This window comes from Megalobrama amblycephala, linkage group LG1 (assembly GCF_018812025.1).
Source record: "Megalobrama amblycephala isolate DHTTF-2021 linkage group LG1, ASM1881202v1, whole genome shotgun sequence".
Taxonomy (NCBI): domain Eukaryota; kingdom Metazoa; phylum Chordata; class Actinopteri; order Cypriniformes; family Xenocyprididae; genus Megalobrama; species Megalobrama amblycephala.
Window position 1 is genome coordinate 26613626 of NC_063044.1, and position 26649 is coordinate 26640274.

The 26649-nt window shown below is 41.2% G+C and overlaps 1 protein-coding gene across 1 annotated transcript; it reads left to right on the top strand.

Annotated features, from left to right (window-relative positions):
* On the top strand, positions 1–18836 carry LOC125266221 (5-hydroxytryptamine receptor 3A-like). Its single transcript, XM_048186691.1, has 13 exons — positions 1–854; positions 2088–2248; positions 2341–2385; positions 9104–9213; positions 9945–10117; positions 11694–11854; positions 13994–14204; positions 15859–15990; positions 16278–17540; positions 17669–17767; positions 18228–18441; positions 18533–18596; positions 18683–18836. Exons 1-9 carry the CDS (start codon positions 815–817, stop codon positions 16547–16549), a joined length of 1305 nt encoding a protein of 434 aa, XP_048042648.1. The 5' UTR covers positions 1–814; the 3' UTR covers positions 16550–17540; positions 17669–17767; positions 18228–18441; positions 18533–18596; positions 18683–18836.
* Positions 18837–26649: the final 7813 nt, after the last annotated feature.

Sequence of the window (26649 nt, forward strand, 5' to 3'; positions counted from 1 at the left end):
TCTATCTGGGTCTTAAAGCCTCAGTATAGTGATAATATCACCTCTTTAAGATAAATCACTTGTTGTATTCCTCAATTGTAAGTTGCTTTGAATAAAACCATCTGAAAAATGAATGTGTAAATGTAAATAACCCTATACTGTACAAGGGCTCTGTCCTTTCAATGAAGTGTTGAACAAATCTCTTGACTCACCCACTGCATAAGGTTTGTTTGCATTTACCACAGTGGGTTTTGTGGCATCTCTTTTTCATCTGTTTGATGTTACACAGGTGAGTCATGTAGCATATAAATCATGGTAGACACATAACTTAAATGATTACGTTCTGTTCAAGCAGACTTAAAATAGAAGGAATAGAATACGCTGTCAATATGTCTCTGTTTAGAACAAAGATCTCTGAAAAACCCTCCACAACATGAAGTGTTTATAATTAATTGATTCATTACAGAAAATGTGTGCCTGTTATGCTGTATTTATGAATGAATAATCTGAGAACATAATTTATTGTGATCATAAAGTCATGCAGCCTGATTATATGTAGTCATTTCATTTTTAAATCAAATAACACTCAAAGCCCATGAGGACAAACACTTTATACTGTGTAACAAACACCACATCAGACAAAGCATGTATATTAATGACATAAAGGTATTACATATAGGTATTACATCAGCTGTTTGTATGTGTTTTTTTTTTTTTTTTTTTTTTTGGTGTCACACACTAAGAACATGAGGAGGTTGGACATGCTTCTTATTTACACTATATAAATGTGACCAGGGACAGTCATCTGTTCTACATCTCTTTATGACTATTTGCCATGGATTTACGGTGGCTAATATTTTATCTTGCCTCAGTCGGTAAGTCTGTTTTTAAATGTCCAACTGTATCTGTTGCTGTGTATTCTGGGTTGTATTTTCCTTTACCTGGTGGAGTTTTGCTCCTGGTGTTTGAGGAAGAGGGCATGTCATGCATGCTGTTCACACTGATATTATAATATTCTACATAGTGACAGATGAATTTGCACCAAACACTTCAGTTTGGTTTGATAAACAGCCTTTTGATTTGATATGTCTATTTATTTTGCTCTCTACCCTTGTGGAAAAGAAGTGTGCTTAATTGCATTCACTTGTAATGTATGTCAAATCTTAAAAGTCTATTTAAAAAAAAATAAAAAATAAACTGTACTTGCAGATAATATAATATTGATGAAATAAAAGCCCATTTAAGTCACTTAAAGAGAGCACAATTTCATGCTTCTTTACACACTTAAGTAGAATTTTAAATAGTGCATTTTGTAATAAGGTCAAATTAAAAGTTTTACTTTAAAGTACATTTTAAGTCATTATATTGTAGTAATCTTTTGTTGTGCATTAAAGAAGTGCACTTATTTTGATGTGTTGAATAAAGCACAAGTAAAGTACTTAATTATAATTTAAACTGAAGTGATATTTAGTATTACTGAAGTGTTAAGTTGATTTATTTTAAGTGTACTAAATTGCAACTTCATCATCACAAATGTGTATTTACAGATATATTTAAATATACTTGTTTCAATAGAAATGACATTTTAGTTTATCATAAATGCTTGTTGGTACTTTCATATTTCAAAGATAGAGTATAAGTAATTATGTAATTACATATAAAGATGTTCTTCAGTCCAACTTAAGTGGGTCAAAAACACTTAAGTTCAGCTAATTGCATTTAAGATAATATTTTAAAGTATATAATAATTTAAAGTATAATACCTTTTCATTTAACTTATTAACATGCATTTAAGTTTTCAAAAAGCATCCACATTTAGTTTGCATTTAAGTATATTATTTTAAAGTATTATTTCTGTAATAAGTACTATTTTTAAAAGTATGCTAAAGTGTATATACTTTTTTTTTTTTTTTTACAAGGGTAACTACAAACAGTTGGTCATATGCATAGTTGCCTTTTATATCTTCCTTTTAGCATTGTTATTATTGGAACAAACACACTAGTTGAGAAGTACATTTATGGAAGGATGAATGTTGAACAGAGAAAAAGAAACTTGATATCCCTTCACTATAAATTGAGAATATGGACTTGAATTGTCATTTGTGCAGGGTGGGTGTCTGCTGCTGGAAACTGCAGTTATAAGGAACTTATCGAACATCTCGGCTTGGACAACAGTGATGTTCAGATGACGTCCCTACGGCCCGTGCGTAACTGGACAACTCCTACCACTGTTTTTATGAACCTGCTTGTGACCTCCATCACAGAAGTGGTATAAATCCAGCATGATTTACCCAGAATACAAATGACACAGGATGTTACACCATAGTAATATCATCACTCAACACTTCTTTCTTTCTACAGAATGAAAAAGCCCAGAGCATCTCAACACAAATCACAGTTACATATGTAAGTATTTTCATAACCTTTTTTACACAGTTTTACTTATAAAACCATGACATGCATAATCACATGTTTTATCTGGAAAAAATAATGGTGATAATAATACTTGTTGATACACTGCCAAGCTAATGAACAGGCCAATTGATAATAAATTTGGCCATTTTGAGATTACTGGTGTCACCCAATAACTATTTGACTGATGAACCAAAGCAAGACATTAAAAAGGTCTTCTTTATTTTAAGTCAGATATTAGATATACTGAAAAAAAAAGTTTAAAAATAATATGTTTTTATACATTATTTGTATAAAGAAAACGTCTCGGTTACGTATGTAACCCTCGTTCCCTGAAGGAGGGAACGGAGACGTACGTCAGTAGTGACCGACGAATTGGGATATCGCTTGAGAGCCCTATCAGCTTCGTGTAAACTAAAACAAGCCAATGGAATTGGCGTGCGATATTTGCATAATGCGCACCGCCCCCGACAGGTGTATATAAATAGGAAGCAGATGCAATCGCACTCTGTTTTTCGCTGAGGAGACAACTGGTGTCCGCGCTACAGCGAGGGTACAGAAACTGTGGCGACGGGACGTACGTCTCCGTTCCCTCCTTCAGGGAACGAGGGTTACATACGTAACCGAGACGTTCCCTTTCAGTCGGTCACGTTCGACGTACGTCAGTAGTGACCGACGAATTGGGATCCCAACTAAAGCGCCACAGTTACGAAACCCCTTCCAGTGCCCAGCGCAAGCTCAGCCGCCCATAGCACCGGCTGACGGTGAAGGGGGCGAGCTTACACCGAGAGAGTCTACTGCTGTCTAACCACTACCCACTAAGTAACTAGACTACACTGGGGAAGCGAACCCGTAAGGGACGCTGCGGAGACCACTACCTACCCAATGGGGGAGGAGTTTACGTGGGAATACACATATGGACTGGCCCGGGGGGCAGTACGCATATGGAGTCCCTGGGATGGCTCCACCTGGTTAGGGGGAGACTCATCTGACAGGTGACAGCAGAGCTGGCTCTGCTAAGGGAAAGACACGGACTCGCCGTAGGGAGTTTTAAACCGTGGAAAATTACACATATGGGACCGCTCACGTAGAGGGGTCACGACATATGGGCCCCAGCCAACAGACAGCGTCAGCGACGGATGTAGGCCTGGCATCAGACACTCCGCAATGTCCGAGCCGAAGGGGGAGGCGGAGGAACTCGACAGGGTTCGCCAAGCGGGGAACTCGACTGGAGTGAAGTATGCACGTATCCGGCCAGTGGCGGGAATGGCATTGCAAGCCGACACTTAGAGCAGGTACAACACGTCTACCGACTAGTGGATGCGAGTACACGTGAAGATACTGGCTCTACACGTAGGCTATAAAACCTAGCGAACGTGTTAGGTGTCGCCCAGCCCGCAGCTCTACAAATATCTGTCAGCGAGGCGCCATGAGCCAGCGCCCAGGAAGAGGCCACCCCTCTGGTGGAGTGGGCTCTCAACCCGAGCGGGCAAGGCACGCCCTGGGATTCATACGCCAAGGCGATGGCATCCACTATCCAGTGGGCCATCCTCTGCTTGGAGACAGCCTTTCCCTTCTGCTGGCCTCCGTAACAGATGAAGAGCTGATCTGAGGTCCTGAAGCTTCGCGTTCTATCCACGTAAACGCGCAGAGCGCGGACGGGACAGAGCAAAGCTAGGGCTGGGTCTGCCTCCTCCGAGGGCAGCGCTTGCAGGTTCACTACCTGATCTCTGAAGGGAGTGGTAGGAACCTTGGGCACGTATCCAGGCCGGGGTCTCAGGATGACGTGAGAATCACCGGGCCCGAATTCTAGGCACGTTTCGTCGACCGAAAATGCATGCAGATCCCCTACCCTCTTCAGGGAAGCCAATGCAACCAGAAGAACCGTCTTAAGAGACATTAGTTTCAGATCGACTGATTGCAAAGGCTCAAAGGGATGACCCCGGAGAGCTGTGAGAACCAGGGTCAAATCCCAAGAGGGTACGGAGGAAGGGCGAGGAGGATTTAATCTCCTCGCTCCCCTCAGGAATCTGACGATCAGATCGTGTTTCCCCAGGGACTTACCCTCAACTGCGTGGTGATGTGCGGCGATAGCGGCAACATACACCTTCAGGGTGGAGGGAGACAGCCTTCGCTCCAACCCTTCTTGCAGGAAGGAAAGCACGGATCCGACCGAACATGATCGGGGGTCCTCTCGGCGAGAGGCGCACCATTCGACGAACAGGTTCCACTTCAACGCATAGAGACTCCTAGTGGAAGGAGCTCTAGCGGAAGTGATGGTGTCTACAACCGCTTGCGGGAGATCACTCAGAACCTCCGCATCCCGTCCAGGGACCACACGTGGAGGTTCCATAGGTCGGGACGCGGGTGCCACAGGGTGCCCCGTCTCTGAGTCAGGAGGTCCTTCCTCAGAGGAATCGGCCAGGGAGGGGCTGTCGCGAGGAGAATGAGGTCTGAGAACCAGGTCCGAGTGGGCCAATACGGAGCCACTAACAGAACCTGCTCCCCGTCCTCCCTGACCTTGCACAGGAGTTGTGCGAGAAGGCTCACTGGGGGAAACGCATATTTGCGCAGACCCGGGGGCCAGCTGTGTGCCAGGGCATCCGTGCCGAGCGTGCCGCCGGTCAGGGAATAAAACCACTGGCAGTGGGCAGTTTCCGGGGAGGCAAACAGGTCTACCTGGGCCTCGCCGAAACGCTGCCAAATCAGCTGGACCGCCTGGGGGTGGAGCCGCCACTCGCCCGCAAGTGGAGGCTGCCGTGACAGCTCGTCGGCTGCACGGTTGAGCACACCTGGGACATGAGTGGCCCGAAGGGACCTCAGATACTTCTGACTCCACAACAAGAGATGGCGGGCGAGTTGCGACATGCGACGGGAGCGTAGACCACCTTGACGGTTGATGTACGCAACGGCCGCAGTGCTGTCTGAGCGGACTAGAACGTGCTTGCCTGACAACAGCTTCTTGAAGCGGGCCAGCGCAAGACGTACCGCTAGCAACTCGAGGCAATTGATATGCCAATGCAGCTGAGGCCCCGTCCAAAGACCTGCCACTGCATGCCCGTTGTACGTGGCCCCCCATCCCGTGGCAGAGGCATCTGTGGAGACCACAGCGTGCCTGGACACTTGTTCGAGGGGTACTCCGGCCCGCAGGAACGAAGGGTCCGACCACCGGACAAGGGTGCGTCGGCAGCTCGGTGTCACGGGGACACGGAGCGTGCCGCACTGCCACGCCCATCTCGGGACCCGGCCGCGGAGCCAGTGTTGAAGCGGTCTCATATGAAGCAATCCGAGCGGCGTGACCGCGGCTGCAGATGCCATATGCCCCAGGAGCCTCTGAAAATCTTTCAGTGGAACCGCTGTCCTGCGCTTGAGCGAACTCAGGCAGTTCAACACCGACTGGACGCGCGCCTCGGTGAGACGCGCAGTCCGTGCAACCGAGTCTAGCTCGAGACCGAGATAAGAGATCCTCTGCCCGGGGGCGAGTTTGCTCTTGTCCCAGTTGACCCGAAGACCCAACCGGCTGAGGTGAGCTAAAACCATGTCCCTGTGTTCGCACAACTGCTCTCGCGAGCTGGCCAGGATCAGCCAGTCGTCGAGATAGTTGAGAATACGAACGCCCTGTTCCTTGAGGGGAACAATGGCCGCCTCCGCAACCTTAGTAAAGACGCGGGGTGACAGGGCCAGCCCGAAGGGTAGGACTTTGTACTGATATGCCCGACCCTCGAACGCAAACCGGAGGAAGGGTCTGTGTCGAGGCAGAATCGAGACATGAAAGTACGCGTCCTTCAGGTCTATTGCTGCAAACCAATCCCGGGGACGGACGCATTCGAAAATGCGTTTCTGTGTGAGCATCTTGAACGGCATCTTGTGAAGATACCGGTTCAGGACGCGCAGATCCAGGATTGGCCGTAGCCCACCACCCTTCTTTGGTACAATGAAGTAGGGGCTGTAGAACCCCGACTTCATATCGGCTGGAGGGACCGGCTCGATTGCATCCTTCGCCAGGAGGACAGCAATCTCCGCCCGGAGAACAGGTGCACTGTCCAACGACACCTGAGTGAAGTGGACACCCCTGAAAACCGGGGGACGCCGGGCGAACTGAATCGCATAGCCGAGTCTGATAGTGCGAATGAGCCAGCGGGACGGGCTGGGAAGCGTGCTCCACGCCTCCAGACTCCGAGCCAGCGGGACCAAAGGCACCACAGACGCACCGGGGGTGGGGCAGCAAGGCAGAGAGGGACCCGACTCGGACGGCATGGAAGCGGCCCGGAGTGAGGTCGGACTCTGCGAGGCAGCAGTGCGAATGGGAGACGGCGCACGGGACGCGGTCTGCGCCACCACACTGTCGCCTACTGGCGGAATGGGAGGGGGTTGCGAGTGGCGAGGCGGGGCCTGGCACACTGGCAAACGCGCCCTCTTGTGACCTGGAGTTTGAGGAAACTGCTCTTTTTGTGGCAAAGTGGGTACCGCTGGACTCCGGAGAGCCAGCGGCGGTAGATGGACAGACGCCACAAAATCCCCCCGGCCCTCCTCCGGGGGTGGGAGAGCAGATGGAATACTCTCCCGAAGGGCAGGAACCTTCCGCTCCAGGTCGCCCGTCTCAGGGCCGAGTTTTCCCCGACCGCTTGCCACCTGGCTTGGCAGAGACGGGCTGGGCACCACGTCCGCGACCGGCACCCTGCTGTTTGGCTGGTGTAGGCTGCTGTTTTGCCGACTTAGCAGGGGCGGAGGAAGACGCAGGCGGGCGCCCTCGGCGACGAGCGGGCTGAGGCTGAGCCGCGGGCGGCTGGGTGGAGGCAGCAGCGGACCGCCGTGGCATGACCTGTCTGATAGCCTCAGCCTGCTTCTGTGCAGCGGAGAACTGTTGGGCGCAGCTCTCCACCGCGTCGCCGAAAAGGCCGACCGGAGACACGGGGGAATCCAGGAACCGATGTTTGTCGGTCTCCCTCATGTCTGCCAAGGCCAGCCAGAGGTGGCGTTGCTGGACTACCAAAGTAGACATCGCCTGGCCAACAGAACGCGCTGTCACCTTCGTTGCCCGGAGGGCAAGGTCAGTGGCAGCGCGCAGCTCCCCAAGCAGCTGTTGGTCAGGACCTTCCTGGGGCAACTCCGACAGCGCTTTTGCCTGGTAAACCTGCAAAAGGGCCATCGCGTGCAGGGCGGAGGCAGCCTGCCCACAGGCACTGTAAGCTCTCTCAGTCAGACCGGCTGAGAATTTACAGGCCCGGGACGGGAGACGCGGCTCACCGCGCCAGCCAGCGGCCGTTGGACACAACTGCATCGCAACAGACCGCTCGACTGGCGGGATCCTCACGTATCCCCTGGCTTCCCCGCCGTCCAGGGAGGTGAAGGCGGACGAGGGACCAGGCCCCGTACGAGCCCTATACGGAGCTTGCCAAGACCTGGTCACCTCATCGTGTACTTCCGGGAAGAAAGGCATTGGGGTGGGACGCTGGGTTTGACCAGCGCGACCCCCCCCCAAGTACCAATCGTCCAACCGAGATGGGCCGGGACAGGGTGGAGGGTTCCACTCAAGCCCGACGCACAAGGCGGCCCGGGAGAGCACAGCCGTGAGCTCGGGATCTGATTCGGGCAACGCTACCATCCCGGGCGGCAGCGCGTCCGGATCTTCCTCCCCCGAGGACTCAGGCTCACCTTCCGATGCAGCGGTCGACATCCGATCCGCCGCCGGCACACCAAAGGTAACGGCTGGACAGTCCGTAGAGGGCCCAGCGGAAACCAACGGTGGCACGATGGGTTGCGGTGCTGATGAGGCGGCAGGGGCCCGAGGAGCGTTTCCGCTCGGCGGGGAAGCCCTGACCGAAATCCTCAGGTCACCCTTCCTATACACCGCCGAACCGTCATTCCGGCCCGGGCCGGAAAAAACGGTCGAACGGGGCACAGGGGAGGGGACCCCCGCTTCCTGAGACTTCAGGAAGGAGAGTCTCGACCTCAGCACCGCGATAGTCATGTTCCCGCAATGGGAACATGAACCATTCACAAAAGCTGCTTCAGCGTGCTGAATGCCCAAACACGAGATGCAACGATTGTGCCCATCAGCAGGGACCAGGGAACGACCGCACCCATTAACGCACAGACGAAATGACATACTGTCAGGGTTCGTCTGTAAAGCTCTTTTAGAAGGGGAAAACAGTCAACTCGCTCGTGCCGAAGCACACAGGGAGTGACGCGATGTGCCAGGTACACCACTTCCTGGACACACCGAGGAACCGGCCCAAATCGCAACACACTTCACTCTTAGGCGTGTGCTGTGAAAACAGCAGTTGAGAGCTATAGCTCGGATCCTCGGGAGCTCGCGACCTCGCTGTAGCACCGTTACACCGGCACACACGGCTTGCTGTGAATCCTCTTCGAGGCAGTTTAATTCACACAAAACAGTCTTCTTAAACAGGACACCACTGAATGGCTCCGAAGCGAAAGACAGAGTGCGATTGCATCTGCTTCCTATTTATATACACCTGTCGGGGGCGGTGCGCATTATGCAAATATCGCACGCCAATTCCATTGGCTTGTTTTAGTTTACACGAAGCTGATAGGGCTCTCAAGCGATATCCCAATTCGTCGGTCACTACTGACGTACGTCGAACGTGACCGACTGAAAGGGAACACTATTTGTCAATGATCAAACTTGTGACAAGTCGGCTGACCACTAGTTATAATCACTATTAACATTATGCTCATAACTTTGCAGGGTTGGCACAATGAGTTCACAGTATGGAACCGCAATGACTTTTGTGGGATCTTTCTCTGTTCAGTTAAAAAAGACATGATTTGGACTCCAGACATCAGCATAATTGAAAGGTCTGAAAAATAGCTCTTTTTTTTTTATTTTTTTTTTTAAGTGTAATTCAGCATGGCTTGGTACTTAACTTAAAAACCCAAAGGGGTCTTATCTGAGGAATTCCTTGATCTTTTGTGTTAAAGGAGATCATTATATTCAGAAGTGAAAACTTTCCAGTTCAAAAAGAGCATTTACTGAAACCAAGCCCTATCTGGCTGTGTGTAGCACCTACTGCTCTGCACATCCCAGTGCTGAGATCTGTTAGCTAGTACTTTTGATCTCCATAAAGGGTTATTTCTTTAAAGGGTTATTTCATCCAAAAAGGAAAATTCAGGCACGGTTTACTCACCCTCATGTTGTTTCAAACCCACAAGACATCTTCTAGTGATAAATGTGAATATAAGCCTAAATTAAACCTGCTTAATATATAAAATTGTATCCCTCTAGAAGACTGGGATTAAACGGCTCAAATCAAATTGATTACTTTTAAGATATCTTTATGAACTTAATTAAGCTTGAAAATTTTGGTAGAAGGGACTTTTAAAGGAGGGACATAAAACTCTCAGATTTTATTAAAAATATCTTCATTTATGTTTCGAAGATGAATAAAAGTCTTTGAAACAACATGAAGGTGAGTAATGGATGACAGAATTTTTATATTTTGGTTGATCTATACCTTTAAGGTGTGCATTTGATTTTATTGAATACCTTAATGTCACGTGTACTCATAGTATTTTGTTTTTCTATTTAGCATCAAGACAGAGTTTGCAACCACAGAGTGTCAATATGTACAGTTGCAGGATCAAGGCATTATTGTCACATCTAACACTTTAGCCCTGACCACGGCCTGCAAGATGAACCTGGACCAGTTTCCCTTTGACATCCAAAGCTGCAACTTTACCCTTCAGTCTCCAATCCATTCAAGTACATCTGAAACTCAGAAATCAATGATGATGATCAGGGTTGGGCAAAATTCTGAGAAAATAAACAATCAAAAACATCAACCCTGATGTTGGCAAACATGATTTTAACCCTAAAATGCACGAACCAAAAAAACTTACATGAATGCATAAAGGGAGTCAAAATGACCCGTATTGGAATTAACATTTTTCTTCAAAAAAATAGGTGTCCTATTAATGAAATAACTAAAATAATTGATGATACACAAATGTTTTCATATATCAAAAATGTTTATTTGTCCACTGTCCTTGTATATATGCATTACAAAAGGTGAAATTTATTCTTTATAAAATTCAGTTGTACTTTTTCTTAAACTTTAAACTAATATATATGTATTATAAAGCATAGGGCACCCTATGCCATAATTTTCCATCATGAAAATTTTCCCGGCATTTTGAATTATCCAAAAAACTATTTTTTTTTTTTAACTACTCCTAGACCGTTGCTCCGATTTTCATTAAAATTGAACCAGGTCATCTTCAGACCATGCCGACAAAAAAGTTATGGAATTTGTCAAACCGTTCTAGAATAACATATGAATGAATTCAACAAAGTGCCCCCCAAAATGAACATGAGGCTGTATCTCTGCAACGCTTTATCGTACTCAGACCAAAATTGGTACATGACATCACAATCATGACCTGAGGCTACATGCTGTGTTTCGGTGCAGCACCACCTACTGGTCCAAAGATATGAAAAATGGCTATTTTTGCTTATAGCTTCTGAACGGTTTGCCCAAAAATCAAAATTGGTCTCGTTAAATTTGGTCAAATGATATCCAGTTTTCCCATATCGGCCATTTTGGGTGTCGGCCATTTTGAATTTTGTAGTAAAATGCTGTATTTTATGAACACATTAGTGTATCGTTATGAAACTCAGTATGGGTCAACAGCACAGTGCCCTGAAGGATCCTAAGAAGTTTCCAGCCAGCACCAACTAGTGGTAAAATCAAATATTCAAATGCTTATAACTTTGGGTGTGGTCGACTTATCGGAAGTCATCTCCTTAGACTCCTAAATCCTTGATGATTCCAACGATACCAAATATTTTTCTAAAATTTTCACCTTATGGTTTCACCTTATGGTTTGTGCAACGTGGTTAGCCCATCGAGACGAAATGATAGTAGAATATTGATAGTAAGTGGCAAAAAAATGCAAACAAAGTTGTCCATGGGTCATTTTATGTTCTCATAGATATAAATGTCTATAACTCCAAAACAAAATGAGATATTATCACAAAATTTGACACACACATGTATGGACTTTGAGGACACATAAAAAATGGTGGAATTGTGGTTCAGACACAGGCAAATTATTGGCTCAGAGCAACAAAAAAAAAAAAAGAAAAGAAAAGAAATTATTTTTAAGTAATCCATGAAGTTTTAAGAAAATAAATATTATTGAGAAAAATCTATCCAAAAGTACTGTGTTCAGTCAAATTTTATTAGGAAACGAATACAGGTCAATTTAAAAATCATGCTTCACCTGCTGCATATTCAACATTAAAATCATTGTAATGTCTGTTATTGATTTTCTCTCAGGCAGGGAGCTCATGATCAGACCTTTCTCTGACGCATCATTCCTGACCCTCAACTCCAAGAAGGCCTTTCAGACTCAGGGAGAGTGGGAACTCCTCAGTATAAATATTTCTACTGGCAATGCCTCTACTCTAGGAGAAGAACAGGATCAGCTGATATATACGGTACAGAGCAGAACGATAAGAATTAGATCATTATAGATTATCATTAATGTGATTTGTGCAATTCACTGTAAGTCACTTCAGTAACAATAAGACTCATGCTGTCACAATACTGTATATGGGGCAAGTTGTCACAATGGGAACCTGCCATTAAATGTTGAAGACAGGTTTTCTAAATCTCAACAGTAAAACAGTTATGTAACTCTCACAAGATTAGCCTTGGACACAATGATGACATCAGAGATTGAGGAACAACAAATGGTAAATTTTATTTTAGAGGCGGCAGAAACACAAAACAATGCAGGTAATAACTGAAGATACTGAGTATAGTGACAACAGTTTAGACTTTGGTGAGGATAACTGTTTTTACCACACACACACACACACACACACACAAATAAGGGAGCAGACAAGACGAGGAGATGATTTTGGTGACTGGGAAATGATTGTGATGACAAGGAGATGACTTTGGATCGACTTGGAGCAAGGATAAAGCATTGCAGAAGATCACAGATACTTACGGTAGGATTTTCCCAGGTAAGTTTCCAGGTAAGAGAGTCTGTGTTCTCTTGACAAGGCCAGATAACTTGTTGTGATGGTGTGCTGGTGATGAGGGCTGATGAGTGGTGTTGTGGCAAATCCGATGTCTCTGTGTCCCTTCAGTTCTGGTCTCAAAGAAAAACTCTCAGAGTCGAAGTTCCAGGTCCCAGGAGTTTAACTTTATTGACAAGCAACAAAGTGAGATGCCAGCTCCACATCTGAATCCCTCTAGCCGGGGCACAGTTTTTATAAATTTTTCTTATCTGTTACAGTGTGAGATCCACCCCTACAGTTATTTTCCATGATCTCATTTACAGGTGCTCTCCTCCCTTTCTCTTCCTGGAGTCTCCCAAGTACTCCCCAACATTTTTACCACAGTCACTTCACCAGTTAAACTGCAGGTGTTGCTTATGCAAGAGATAATTCTCTTTGTAAGGGTGGCCAACTGCCAACTAGTCTACATCTTTTGACTTTATCTCTCATGGGCCTTCTGCCAATTGATGGTCAACCCTTTTCCCATGGGCCAAATGAAACATTGTATCAAACCAGATACTCCCCAGAGGCAAGAAGCCTTCACATGACACCCTTAACAATGGTCTTATTCATTTCACAGCCACCTGTTGTCTGAATTACCAGGAAAATTACCAACAAAATATGATTAGTGGCCAAGTTAACTTCTCAGACACATCTGACCCTTATAGTCACATAGGTCAAGAGGCCTCAAAACACTTCTAGCTTTTATAGTAAGCAAACAAATTCTACAATTGTTTTCTATAGGTTGGATAAAGTGGCAGGTGTGCATGATTAGGATTCTGGTAACTGATGTCAGGGCGAGTGAGGGAGAGACTGGCGGCTCGTGACAGTAGCAGAAAGAAATGAGAAATACCCTTGTCCTGAGAACACAGATCAACCCTTGTGAAAAAGAAGTGCACTTATTGTATTTGAATGTGCACTAGTATACTTCTTAAAGGTACATTTAAAAGAAAAAACAAAAATACATATAATAGAAAGAAAAAAACAAACCAAAAATCAACTAAAACTATTTCATCATTTAAAGAAATAGTGTAGGCTAAACCCATCAAGCACAGTACAATCAAACTTTAATGGCCCACTTTACCTGCACTCAACCAATTGCTCTTTAAACGCAAAGCTTTACGAAGAAAGCAGTTGCTAGAAAGTGGCAATTTCAAACTAGGGTTATGGTACAGTCATACCACTTTTTCACAGCATTTCACCACATAAATAATTATGGGGATAAGAGATGCTGTACACAAAATATTGATTTGAGTTTAATATTTTATTAGCTCACCAAAGTTCACACTTATGTATATTCTTACTTATGTAAGTACTCTTTTTTTTTTTTTTTTCAAAAGTATTCTAAAGTGTACTACACATTTCAGATCAAATTTTATTACATAGTTCATAAGGTCTAATTTTATTGCATTCATCTAATAGCTGTTACTAAATATGAAAACCACTGTTTTCAGTAATTGAACTTCTGACTTAAAACCTCACAGATGAGACACAAACCTTGTGACAACCAGCCCCAGTCTCTGATGTTAATGTAAAGCTGCTCTGATTAAACATTTTCTGTTCTTTCAGATCACCATGAAGAGGAAACCGTTCCTGTATGTCATTAACTTTCTGATGCCAGTATTTTACTTCCTTGTGCTGGATTTGGCCTCCTTCTTCATTGATTCAAATGGAGGAGAGAAGCTTAGTTTTAAAGTAACTCTGCTTTTGGCTATTTCTGTGTTACTGCTGCTTCTTAAAGACATGCTGCCCTCTACTGCCAATGATATCCCACTGATTGGTGAGTTCATTTACTCGACTGTACACTGTAAAAAGTAATACGCTATATCTACTCCATAAAATTTTGGCAACAGATTACAAGCAATATTATTAATTAAAATTCAACAAATAGAATTAAGTTAGAATGAATCAAATTAATTCCTTAAATTTCAACCATTTAAAATGAGTAAAATTTAAGTATAATTTAAACAAAAATATCTGAATAACAGACAGACGTCAAAGTTGAATTAACCCTTAAATGCATGACTGTTTCGCCAATCATTATTACATATTCGGGTCTTTATCGACCCGGATCTATATCTAACACGGAAGGATCTCTACCTGTCGCTATAATATAAAACTCCTCTGATATTAGAGTAACAATTACAGAAGAATAAAATAAATCATATTTTGTTACCTTTTGGAGCTTGAAAGGGCTCCGTTTGAGCAGATGTTTTATGCCATCATCACTGTCCTCGTCAGAGCTCATTTTCCAGTAAATTCAGCAAATAATGGGCTAGTTTTATGTTTGAGGTCACGAATATGAGCCCATTCGCGATCTCAAACATATTCTCAGAACTATATAATTTTCAACATCTTCAAAATCAATATTTCGATTGCTAACAGCTTCACCAGATCCATCCAGTAACAGTTACAGTCATATTTGATTGCGTTCAGTACTTGCTCTGCAGTAAATCGCTGAGCCATTTTATGTTTCTCTTATTATTTCGTTTTCTGTCTAAATGAGTCGTCACTTCAGCATTGTGTATCAGACATTGCCACCTTGTGGAATAAAAGTGAATTGCACTTATTCCGTCATCTAAGATTCAATTATTGTTGTGCAGAAAAAATATATGTACACTGATACACAATACGATTTTTACAAAAAATGAATACAAAAATAGGCATTCTTTTACAATTTTATGATATTTTTCTTGTTATATTCTTTATAATGAATTGATTGAGGAATACCAAGAAGGTTGATGTCTAACTTTAAAAAATGAACGAGGAGGAGGGTAGTGAATGACGTCCCGGGTCACTAAAGACCCGAGGTATGCATTTAAGGGTTAATGAACTTATTTTTTGTTGCCAGCATTGAAGACACCTGATGATAACAAGCAGAATCACTGAAGGAAAGAGAAACACAAGAATTAACAGAGGTTTAGATGTTGATGTTGATTTTATTGAAACATTTTGATGATCGCCGTTATGGTGATCAGTGTTTCATTTAGATGGCAGTTTGACTCTTTGCTTTTTATGTCAGTTTGTGATTTTTGTAATGGTGTTTGCTAATTTTACACATTTTAATCGGTTGACTTTTAAGGAACTAATTTGATTAATTCTAACTCAATTCTTATATGTTGAATTTAATTAATAATATTGTGTATAATCTGTTGCCACAATTTTTTTGAGTAGATAGAGCATATTATTTTTTACAGTGCATGTGTATCAAATCAGCATATTATAATGATTTCTGAAGGATCATGTGACACTGTAGAATGGAGTAATGATGTTAAATATTCAGTATATCTATTAGAATAAATTACAATTTAAAATATATTAACAGAATTAACAGCAAGATACTGCTTTCAAAAACATTAAACAATTCCAAAACTTTTGACCAGTAGTGTATATTTTATTTTATTTATTATTATTAATATTTGATCTTTTTACAGGCATTTATTGCGTTGTCATCTTCACTCTCATGGCCATCAGTGTTCTGGAGACTATTTTTGTGAATTTTCTGATGGCTAAAGGAAATCAGACAGATTCAGCAGCACCAGTTGTATGCACATCTGCTCTTTCTGGTAAATATTTACCCAACATCTAATTATGAGGGGCATTTTCCATTAGTTATATCCATTCGCATTCCCATTATTCGTCTCAAAGGCAGTCAATAGATGTTTGTAATTTGGATGTTGGCATCTTTGCTCCATGAGCTTATTGTTCATGAGAAGCAAATGTTATCTGAGCTCTCTATATCGGACCTTTTTGCAGCAGACAGGGAAAAAGGAAAATACATTTAAGCCTTTTAGTCCTTGGTAAAACATTTATAATATTTTATGTTTATATAAATACATAATTCCTCTCACAGATACCATAAAGGACACAAATGGCCCTTCAGACTCAATGGCAGACCACAGTGAAGAGCGGCCGTACACTCTTAATGCTCTGAAGCAGATCCTCATGGAGTTTCAGGCTGCTGCTCATCAAAACCAACAAGAGAGGAAACCCTTGTGCTGGACCAGAGTGGCAACAATAATAGATGTTATCTTCTTTGTTCTGTACATAACCACTGTTATTGTGTTTCTGGCATTACTGTTCAAAGATTGGTTCATGAGTAAATATAATTTTATAGCCCTGTAGATGAGATTATTCATGTTTGTATTTATTTTAAAAGTGCAATTGTAGTTCAATTGTAGTTAATGAATATAGATCCTAAAAATCATGCACTTTCCAAAATAATATGCTAACTTTTATTCACTGATAGTAAAAAACTACCCTCTTTGTTCTCTTTCTCTGGCTCATCATGTCTTCATATTTACAAGCTTCATATCTCAACCTGGCTACTTTACACTAATGTTAAACTTATAACTAAAGGACTATTTACCAGTGAATTAATTAATATCTGATAAATAAACTCCTATTTCAACACTACTGACATTATTCATAAATGCTGTTAAAATTTCTTTTACTGCTTTTGTCTTTTATTGACATGAAATGCATTGTTTGCATGAGGAAGTAGAAGTATAATATCCTTACAAGAGAAACTGACAGTAATGTTTCATTAGGATCATAGACTATGACAAAAAAATCAGCTCATGATTATATTAATGATAACTGACTGTATGATAATGTCTCTGGAGGTGGCATCACAAATGAACAAAAACAGAAATAATATAAATATGCGTCACTAAAAAGGTGTCACTATAATGGAGATTTTGATACTGCTCACAAAAAAGCCAAATAATTTTACCTATGCAGTTATGTGAGCAGATATTCTACATAATAATAATAATAATGATGAAAATGTTAATTCATCCATCCATTAATAATTGTCTTCACAACAGGTTTCAGTGAGTTCAGCTGCATGCAAATCAGCTTTTCAGCTGGAAATTGTGTCGCAGATTCAACAGCAATAGAATGTTTTGATTCAAAAATAAAACTCACAGTTGGTCACAACTGAAAATGTGAGGATTTTGTTTTTCAGTCAATCGTTCAGTCACTTCTCAAATAGCCTTTCTTGTTTGGAAACATCTTTCAGTCAGCATTAGCTTTTCAACAAATCATACATTTCTAAATACAAATCGGTTCTTTCTACATATTTTAATTGATTTGACTCAAGAGGACTCTGTTGGTAAGTAAACCTTTGAAGGGGTTGTTGCTGTTATCCAAATAATATTTGTGGTTTTAGGATCTTTCACTTGACAACCTGAAGTGTTCACTAGCTTATCCATAAGTGAAGTAACTGTTGGGCTCTTGCAGATGTCGTCTGAACTCTTCACGATGAACGATCGTCAGTCCGTCACAGATCAGATCCTCCATCTCTATGTTTATGAGCTGCATCTGAAAATCATTGAACAGGTTAAACATTCACATCATATCAGTCAGTAAAACAGTAAAGGAGATTTTCTGTCTCACAAAACTACCTAGTGCTAAATTTAAAAGCAGAGTCATGGCTTAATTTGCTTTGACTAAACACTTTTAATTTTTAATTTTGACACAGTATCTATAAAACGTAAATTTTGTCATCATTCACTCACCTTGATGTAGATAAACCTGTATGACTTTCTTTCTTCTGTGGAAATTTTAAAGAATGTTTTTGTTCATACAATAAGAGTCAATAAATCCCAATGACTTTCATTGTATATAAAAAAAAAAGAAATCTTATTTTGTTTTCCAAAAAGGCCTTGGAACGACTGCTACTAAACTTAACTCACTACTGGATAAATCTGTCATTTGCACATTTTCACATGATACAGTCATCACATGCCATATCTCATCTGTTTCTAATGGAGTGGGACCTTTTCTTTGTTTTCGGTAGCATTTGCAGGCTGCTCAGGAAGATCTGAACTGGATTTTTTCTGCTCAGGAGATGAAAGAAGATGATGTGAAAACCCAAAGAACTGTTTCAAGCCTGCAAAAGGAGAACTGCAGCCTAAAACCAGAGGAGACGCTCCAGCAAGAGCCTGTTGAAGAGGAGGTGCTGAAGATCACAGTGGAAGAATCAGCTGCGTCAGTGCAGGAGACTGTGACAGGTTCTTCTCTTTATATTTCTCTGAAACAGTCAAAACACACAGTGCACGAGAAATGCTGATATGAAATATGCCTGTTATTTCTGATGTCTAGATCAGACCTCTGTGGAAGCTGAAGACACCAGTGCAATGGAAAAGAAGTCCAGGAGGAAAAGAAAGTATGCATTATTGTGGATGTATTGAATGATCAACAGCATACTTTATGTGTTTTCAACTAATTGTTTCATTCATTGTCTTCTTGAAGGACCTGTGGCTGCTTCTCATGGTTATGGAGCTGCAAACGTTAGTTTATTCATCTCAAGCTCATTGTCTGAGATGAAGTTACTGACAAAAAGATAACTCTACTTTGTATCAGTTTCATTCTGTTAATAGACATTAAAAATGATGATGCTATATTATAATATTCTACAATGTCTGTAATTACAGGATGGATGGATAGGTGGATGGATGGATGGATGGATGGATGGATGATGGATGGATGGATGGATGGATGGATGGATAGGTGGATGGATGGATGGATGGATGGATAGGTGGATGGATGGATGGATGGGTGGATGGATGGATGGATAGGTGGATGGATGGGTGGATGGATGGATGGATGGATGGATGGATGGATAGGTGGATGGATGGATGGATGGATGGATGGATAGGTGGATGGATGGATGGATGGGTGGATGGATGGATGGATAGGTGGATGGATGGGTGGATGGATGGATGGATGGATGGATGGATGGATGGATGGATGGATAGGTGGATGGATGGATGGATGGGTGGATGGATGGATGGATAGGTGGATGGATGGGTGGATGGATGGATGGATGGATGGATGGATGGATAGGTGGATGGATGGATGGATGGATAGGTGGATGGATGGATGGATGGATGGGTGGATGGGTGGATGGATGGATGGATGGGTGGATGGATGATGGATGGATGGATGGATAGGTGGATGGATGGGTGGATGGATGGATGGATAGGTGGATGGATGGGTGGATGGATGGATGGATGGATGGGTGGATGGATGGATGGATGGATGGATGGATAGGTGGATGGATGGATGGATGGATGGATGGATGGATGGATGGATGAATGGATGGATAGGTGGATGGATGGATGGATGGATGGATGGGTGGATGGATGGATGGATGGATAGGTGGATGGATGGATGGATGGATGATGGATGGATGGATGGATAGGTGGATGGATGGGTGGATGGATGGATGGATAGGTGGATGGATGGGTGGATGGATGGATGGATGGATGGGTGGATGGATGGGTGGATGGATAGGTGGATGGATGGATGGATGGATGGATGGATGGATGATGGATGGATGGATAGGTGGATGGATGGGTAGATGGATGGATGGATAGGTGGATGGATGGATGGATGGATGGATGGATGGATGGATGGATGGATAGGTGGATGGATGGATGGATAGGTGGATGGATGGATGGATAGGTGGATGGACAGAACATCTCTTGACAAGAACAGTGTCATATTTGTCATTTCAGGCAGGGAAAGAGAAGATCAATGTCTGACAATATTTTCCACCTCAGAAAGTCTTCTTTAAAATGTAAAATAGTTTGAAGTCAGAATAGATGGATGTTCTGGGTGCTTGCTAAAGTGTTGCTAGGTGGCTACAGTATATGGTTGCTAGGGTGTTCTGGCTGACCTTACATAACATCCATACAGGCATTTCCACAAAACTGATCCAGTACTCAGTGCTTTGACATTTTGGTAGGCTAAATCTTTCTAATGTTAACAAATTCAAAAGATTTTGTTGCTCTTAAACTTAAGATTTATATCATCCAAGTAGCCAATGTAATACCAATGAAACAACTTGTCTTTTCTATGTAGTAAAGATATAAGCTCAGAGACATTTATAATCATTTGATGTTTTTGATATACACATAGTGTCTTGTCTTGGTGCCCTAGATACTGATAGTTTCTTATTTATTTTTAATTTTGATTATTATTATTTTGTGATAATGCAAGTGTTTCATTCACATATTCATGAGCATAAATGTGTTTGTCAGGCCACAAATCCTCAAAAACACTATGCATGTGTTTGCTTTGGTGTTGCCACCCCTCATAGTCTTCATGCCACCCCTTTGCCACCCTAAAAATAATTTTCTAGATCTGCCCCTTCAAGTTCTGGTCTTGGTCTAAGGTTGTCAAGGCAATTGCAAACCACCTGAGACAGATTAAGAAAGATAAAACTAATTCAGAGGCTTCTGTAAGTGAACAAGAGGATGCAAAATGCTTGATTCTGAAGTGGGTGCAAAAACAGGTATCTGAAAGAAATACATGTTCTGAGTCAAGGAAAATAACTTCCGTGTTATAATAAACTTCATCAGCTGGAGGCCTTTATGAATACCGATGGTATGATCAAGTGAGCGGAAGATTAATCCACTCATCATGCACTCACTCGTTCAAACACCTTTTGAACCTTGTGCGTGTAAAAGTGTAAAGCATCAAGAAAAAAAGTTTTAACAATTAATGAAATCAGATCTTGTGTCTGTATATCTGGAATAAACAGAGCTGTCACATCTTACATTTGCAACTGTGTAACTTGTAGAAGGCTGAGAAAATCTGTTGAAGGCCAGAGGATGAGTGATCTCCCCACAGAACAAATAAAGCCTTCACCACTGTTTGTGTATTGCGGTATGGGTTGCTTTAGTCCCTTCATGACTAAAGAAGGAGGAAAACAGATGTGATCAAGGGCCTCATTTATAAAATGTTGTGCAGAAACCGTCTTAAATTTGATCTTAGGATAATTTCTCAGATGTGCGTACGTGTGATTCATAGAATGAACGTACATGCAGAAAACGAGCATACGTCTCTCTTTCAGATGTGAAATCTATAAATCGCAAATGATCTTGAACTTGCGTGCAGCTGAATGGTTTCAGTTCTCCGTGTTTTAAATGACACCTAATTAATGTCATTTACATATAAAAGATCATCAGTCATCATCCAAATCCTTGGCGAACTGCAAGAATAGCTTAGATTTCCAAAAACCTGCAGTAATCTGACAGTTTGCTCAGACCCTGAGGTGGCTCTAAGCACTTTTCCATGTCAAAGACGGTTTTTATAAATATGAGCGTTGGCGTGGATTTAAGCATATGCACACTCTAAGATCAAACCTGTGCATACGCACGATTTATAAATGAGGCCCCAAGGTACCAATGTCATACTTGCAAAGAACAAACTGAACTCAGCATTACAGGAACTTGACCCAGAAAGGCTCACTGCTTTTCTTGCAGATAAACTGTGTGATTTTGTTATGAATGACTTTACAGTCATGCATGTGGTGTATGGGAGCACCAAAATTTTTAATGCTACAGTCTCCCTTTCATCAGGCAGGCTCAATGATGCTTCACTGCGCACTTTGTCTTATGAAGCCATGGTAATAGTCAATAGTCGCCTCCTTACAGTGGACAACCTGAATGACCCCAAGAGCTTAGAACCGCTCACACCTAACCATCTGATTACCATGAAAGCCACCAGTTCATAAGTGAAGGTGTATTGGATGGAGATTTGTGCAGTACCTTACTGAACAGTTTTGGAGTAGATGGATGAAAAGAGTATCTTCACTCCTGAGCCCGGTACCTGTGTTTTGTGGATCTGGCTGTACAGGGCCTGAGACAGTCGCCAATGATGTTTCACAGCTGGCTGTGGCAGCAGGAGCCTGGATAAACTTGACTAACTCCTAACTAATTACTGATGACATTGGTTGAGGATGTCCACTTGGTTGGAAATCTCTGAGTACAACATTAACAAATCCATTGGATCTGAGTTGGACAAAGTCTTCCATAACATAGGAGTCTCAGAAGTAGGATCCATGTGCAGTTTATTATTAAGCATTTTGTTTAAATCAATATAAATATATACTGATAATATGTAATATAAATAAGATTTGGAATCAATAGATAAAGCTTTAAAAATGACTATATGTGAGCTTACATGTTCAAGTCTCTGTGTATACCTATATATTTTATCAACTATATAAACTTAACTTCACAACTTTCACTTGCACTGATATTACAAGATATTTTCTTCTTGCAGTGTAAATGCATTTATATACTTCTTATTCTTCAATCTCTTAATCCTCAGCAGAATAGAGAACTGAGTCTCTCATGAGAAGTGAATCAAAGCTTCTCTGTGTTTTAAGGCATGTGATTGGCTGTTCGCTGCTGATGTCACACTTTCATGTGCACATGTTCCATCAACTCAGGATCAAAGCCTGAGTTGACAGAGAAAGTTGATGATCAGCATCATATACCAACAAAGCCTGATTGGATTGATTTTGTTTTATCAACTCAAAACTAACCCTGAGTTTGTTCAGTTTCCATTATGGCATGGGACCCAGATCAATGCACAGCAAGATAGTCTGCAGGTGACAATTCAAATCAAAATACAAGACAGAGTAATCCAGAAATCAGGCAAGGTCAAAAAACAGGTAGGCAAAGGCAAACAGGGAAAACCACTCAGAAATGTTAGCCAGGGAAAAACAAGATTTCGCACTGAGCCAAGTATTGCCAATTGCTTTCAGCTGAAAGTAGCTAAAACTGGTCGATGACGTCATAGTGGTGACACCACTGATCTATATTAATATAAATATAGATCAGTGGGCGAGTCACAGAATCTAGATAAGGTGTGTCCAAGAAGTTGTTAGATTTGTCGCTAGGCTATTGAAAAAAGTCTCAAAAAGGGCGGGAAAGTCACTAAATCTAACGACAAAATTGCTAAATTGGCAGCACTGACTGAGCCTGGTGTGCTGTGCTTAAATAAGCCTACTAATGAGTGTGATAAGAAACAGGTGTATCAATACTCAGGAGAGTTGAGAACTCTGGTGTTGCACAGGGGAAACTGACATTAGTGACTGGTGTGATCTGTCTTTCATGTTAATAAACAACACGTGAAACTATTATTCAGGAGCTCAAATGTGACCCGATCTGGCGAAATGAGTCGGAAGTCGCAACGTTCTATTTTAAGATATGGGCCGATAATGTGGAAAAACAATGAAAAAAATCGATTTTTTTTTTAAAGCTAATTTCAAAGAACAGACTTTCAAAAATAATCTCCCAAAGTTTCGTAGTCCAGATAATCGAGTAAAGGTATTTAAATGGCTATTAAATTTGACATGGTTTCACTAAATTAGCTGGAAATGAACTTCTCAACTCCTCTCGTCACTTATGAGCATTTCCCAGTATCCCCTGAAACGTCATTATCTCTGCTCTACAAATATGGTGTTACACGTTGTATAGAACCAATCAAAAAGCTTAGAAATGTGAACACACTGACCTAAACGCTGATTTTTAACAATGGGAAGCCCGGTTTCGACTGACAGGCACGCGATCGGTCCAGCCATCCTCCTGTCAGACTAGCGCGCCTTATAAAATAAAACTCCCATTTGCGTGTCTCTCTTTAAAAGCCAATAAAAATTGAATCCATATAGGTAGCACAAAAATTCTTTTTGCATACAAAACCAAAGACTTTAAACTTTCATATCAAGCCTCCAACATGCTTCTGTTGCGTTATTTTCACCCTCTAATGAGTCTGAGTAATATGCGTTTACAACAAAAATAGCACAGCAGCTAACTAAATACAAGTATGTATTTCACGTGCTCATAACTTCATGAAAAATGCACAGATCATAAAAATCGCACATCAATATTTAAAGCAGATTCTCAAGATTAAAATGAATCCAAAATCAATATAATATATTGCGTTGATCACAAGATATTACTCACGAAATGATTTAACATACTTGGCTAAAAACATGTCTGTCATCTCTCCTGGATGCAGTGTGTATCCAATGATCCCGGACCCATCCATGTTTGTTTTCCAACGTGGAATAACACAAAATAGATATCATTTTAAAGCTTAGAATCTTTTTAATGCATCTAACCATTTTGAAAAACTCCTAACGAGGTCTGAGAAGCACCTCTAAACCGGAGTTTACCGCCCGTTGGCGCCACCTGGCGGCGGAAAAAATGAACAACAATTTTTCAAACTATTCTTTATAATATCACCACGAAATTTGAACCAGATGCAGCTCACATATAGGAGAGCATCACCAAAAAAGTTTTTTTAGCGATCTTATTGTGTTCCTGAGTTATTCCATGTCAAATAAAAAAAGAAAAATTATTTTTAAAAAATTATATATATTTTTTCTTTTATCAGCTGTTTCTCGGCAAGAAAATGTCCAAATGTAATGTAATTTATATTTTCTTAAAATTTAAAATGTTTTGTATCAAATGATACCTACCTTTTGACTCTCCTTGCTAGAGTTTTGGAGTTATGAGTCTTTACTTTTTTGTGTGTCGCTCAGGAAAAAAAAAAAAAAAAAAAAAAAAGGAACTCTAAAAAAGCCTTCAGGTCTTAAAGGGTTAATTCAAATAAATACTTTAAAATAATTTGAGCTTCAGCCTGGTTTAATAGCATATATATATATAAAAATGTCTTTGGTCAAATTAAGCTGTAAAATAAATAGTTTATCCCTTTAAATGCAATGGATTTTGAAAGATATCAACAAAAAAACGGGCAAAAAACTTTAAAAGCGATTTTCTCAGGTTTTCAATTTGAAAAAGAGGGCAGACGACCATAATTAAAATGGGTATATCTTTAAAACCATTCAAGGTATGACTTTGACTAGGATATCATTTTAAAGCGTATTGTCTCATCTTTCCATTGATACCAAAATCTCAATTTTGAAATTTGGGTCACTGTGACTCATTTTGCTGGATCAGGTCACAAATTATTCTCAGGTTTCTCTTGTCAAAATGCATTTAGAGGTTCTTAAAAGATTTTTTGTGCCTTGAGGTGGAAATGTCCTAAACCTTGGGAAAACACAAGGTTACATTACACTTTTCTGTTTCTTGAGCAGCAAGTGAATGATTTCTGAAGGATCATGTGACAAGGAAAATTCAGCTTTGACATCACAGAAATAAATTACTTTATAAATTGTATTAAAACAGATAACATTTTAAGTTATAATAATATTTCACAATATTATTCTTTTTACTATATATTTGATCAAATAAATGCAGCCTTAATGAGCATAAGAGGCTTTCAAAAACAATTTTAAAAACCTTACTTATGTCAAACTTTTGAACAGTAGTGTGTATTTTCTTCATTTTCTTTCTCACAGGGCCTATCTATGCAGGGCCATCCTTTTTGTCCATGAAGAAAAAATGATGAAAAAACTGGAAGCAGCAGGAGAAATAGAATCCAGCTTCAGAGCCTCTTCAATGTACTAGTATAGTATATTAAATGTATAGTACATTAAAAGCACATTTTAGTTCATATTTCATGGTGTCTCAAAATAGCACAGTTGAGGACACTTAGATGTTCTTAAGATTATCTTAAGAAGTACTAAAGAAGAATTTTTACTATATTAAGTACAAAATTAGTGCACAAAAATAGAGCACTTTAAGTATATTATAGAAATGTACTTTTTTTTTAACCTGGGTGGAGCCCCTGGTTCCTATGTTGATTTTCTAACAGAGTTTGCAGATTTTATGAATTTTGAAGCAGTTATGTTAACTTTTGAAGTAACTAAGGCAGTTTGGGGTGTGAGTGTGTGCAGTGTACGTTGTAGAACAAAATCTCAAAGTATCGTAAAATTATGTTTACCACAGGCTTTATCGTTAAATTGAAAAACCCTATTATAAAACCCTATAGACAAATCTCGAAGGAGCCAGCAGCGAATTAGTCTTTTGGGTTCTGACATTATACCTGCACCATTCTATTGTAGTGCTTTACAACTATAGGACAGGAAGAGCTAAATAAATTTATCATTGTGTCTAAACCAACAATATGTTTTATTAGATCTAATACCCACTAAATTACTGAAAGAGATATTAACTGTAGCAGAAGGACCTCTTCTCAATATTATTAAACTCCTCTCTATCTATAGGTCATGTCCCAAGACCCTTCATGCTGGAAGTTAAGAAACTCATTACGAAACCACTACTAGATCCAAATGAATTGCAAAGAATTATATCTATGAAAAATTTTCAGTCAGGATTTAGGCCCCATCACAAACTGCGCTTGTTAAAATTACAAATAACTTCTAGCTTCTGACCAAGGCTACATCTCAATACTAGTTTTACTCAATCTTAGTGCCACTTTCGATACTATATATAATGACATACTCTTAGATCTACTACAAAATTACACGGGTATTCAGGGATGGGCATTAAGGC

What these genes read in the sequence shown, in the direction of transcription:
- LOC125266221 (XM_048186691.1), top strand. Translation starts at nt 815, where the DNA reads ATGGATTTACGGTGGCTAATATTTTATCTTGCCTCAGTCG. An exon ending in ATTTTATCTTGCCTCAGTCG is followed by an intron (nt 855 to 2,087) that starts GTAAGTCTGTTT and finishes TCATTTGTGCAG; the next exon opens with GGTGGGTGTCTGCTGCTGGA. An exon ending in CAATGATATCCCACTGATTG is followed by an intron (nt 14,205 to 15,858) that starts GTGAGTTCATTT and finishes ATCTTTTTACAG; the next exon opens with GCATTTATTGCGTTGTCATC.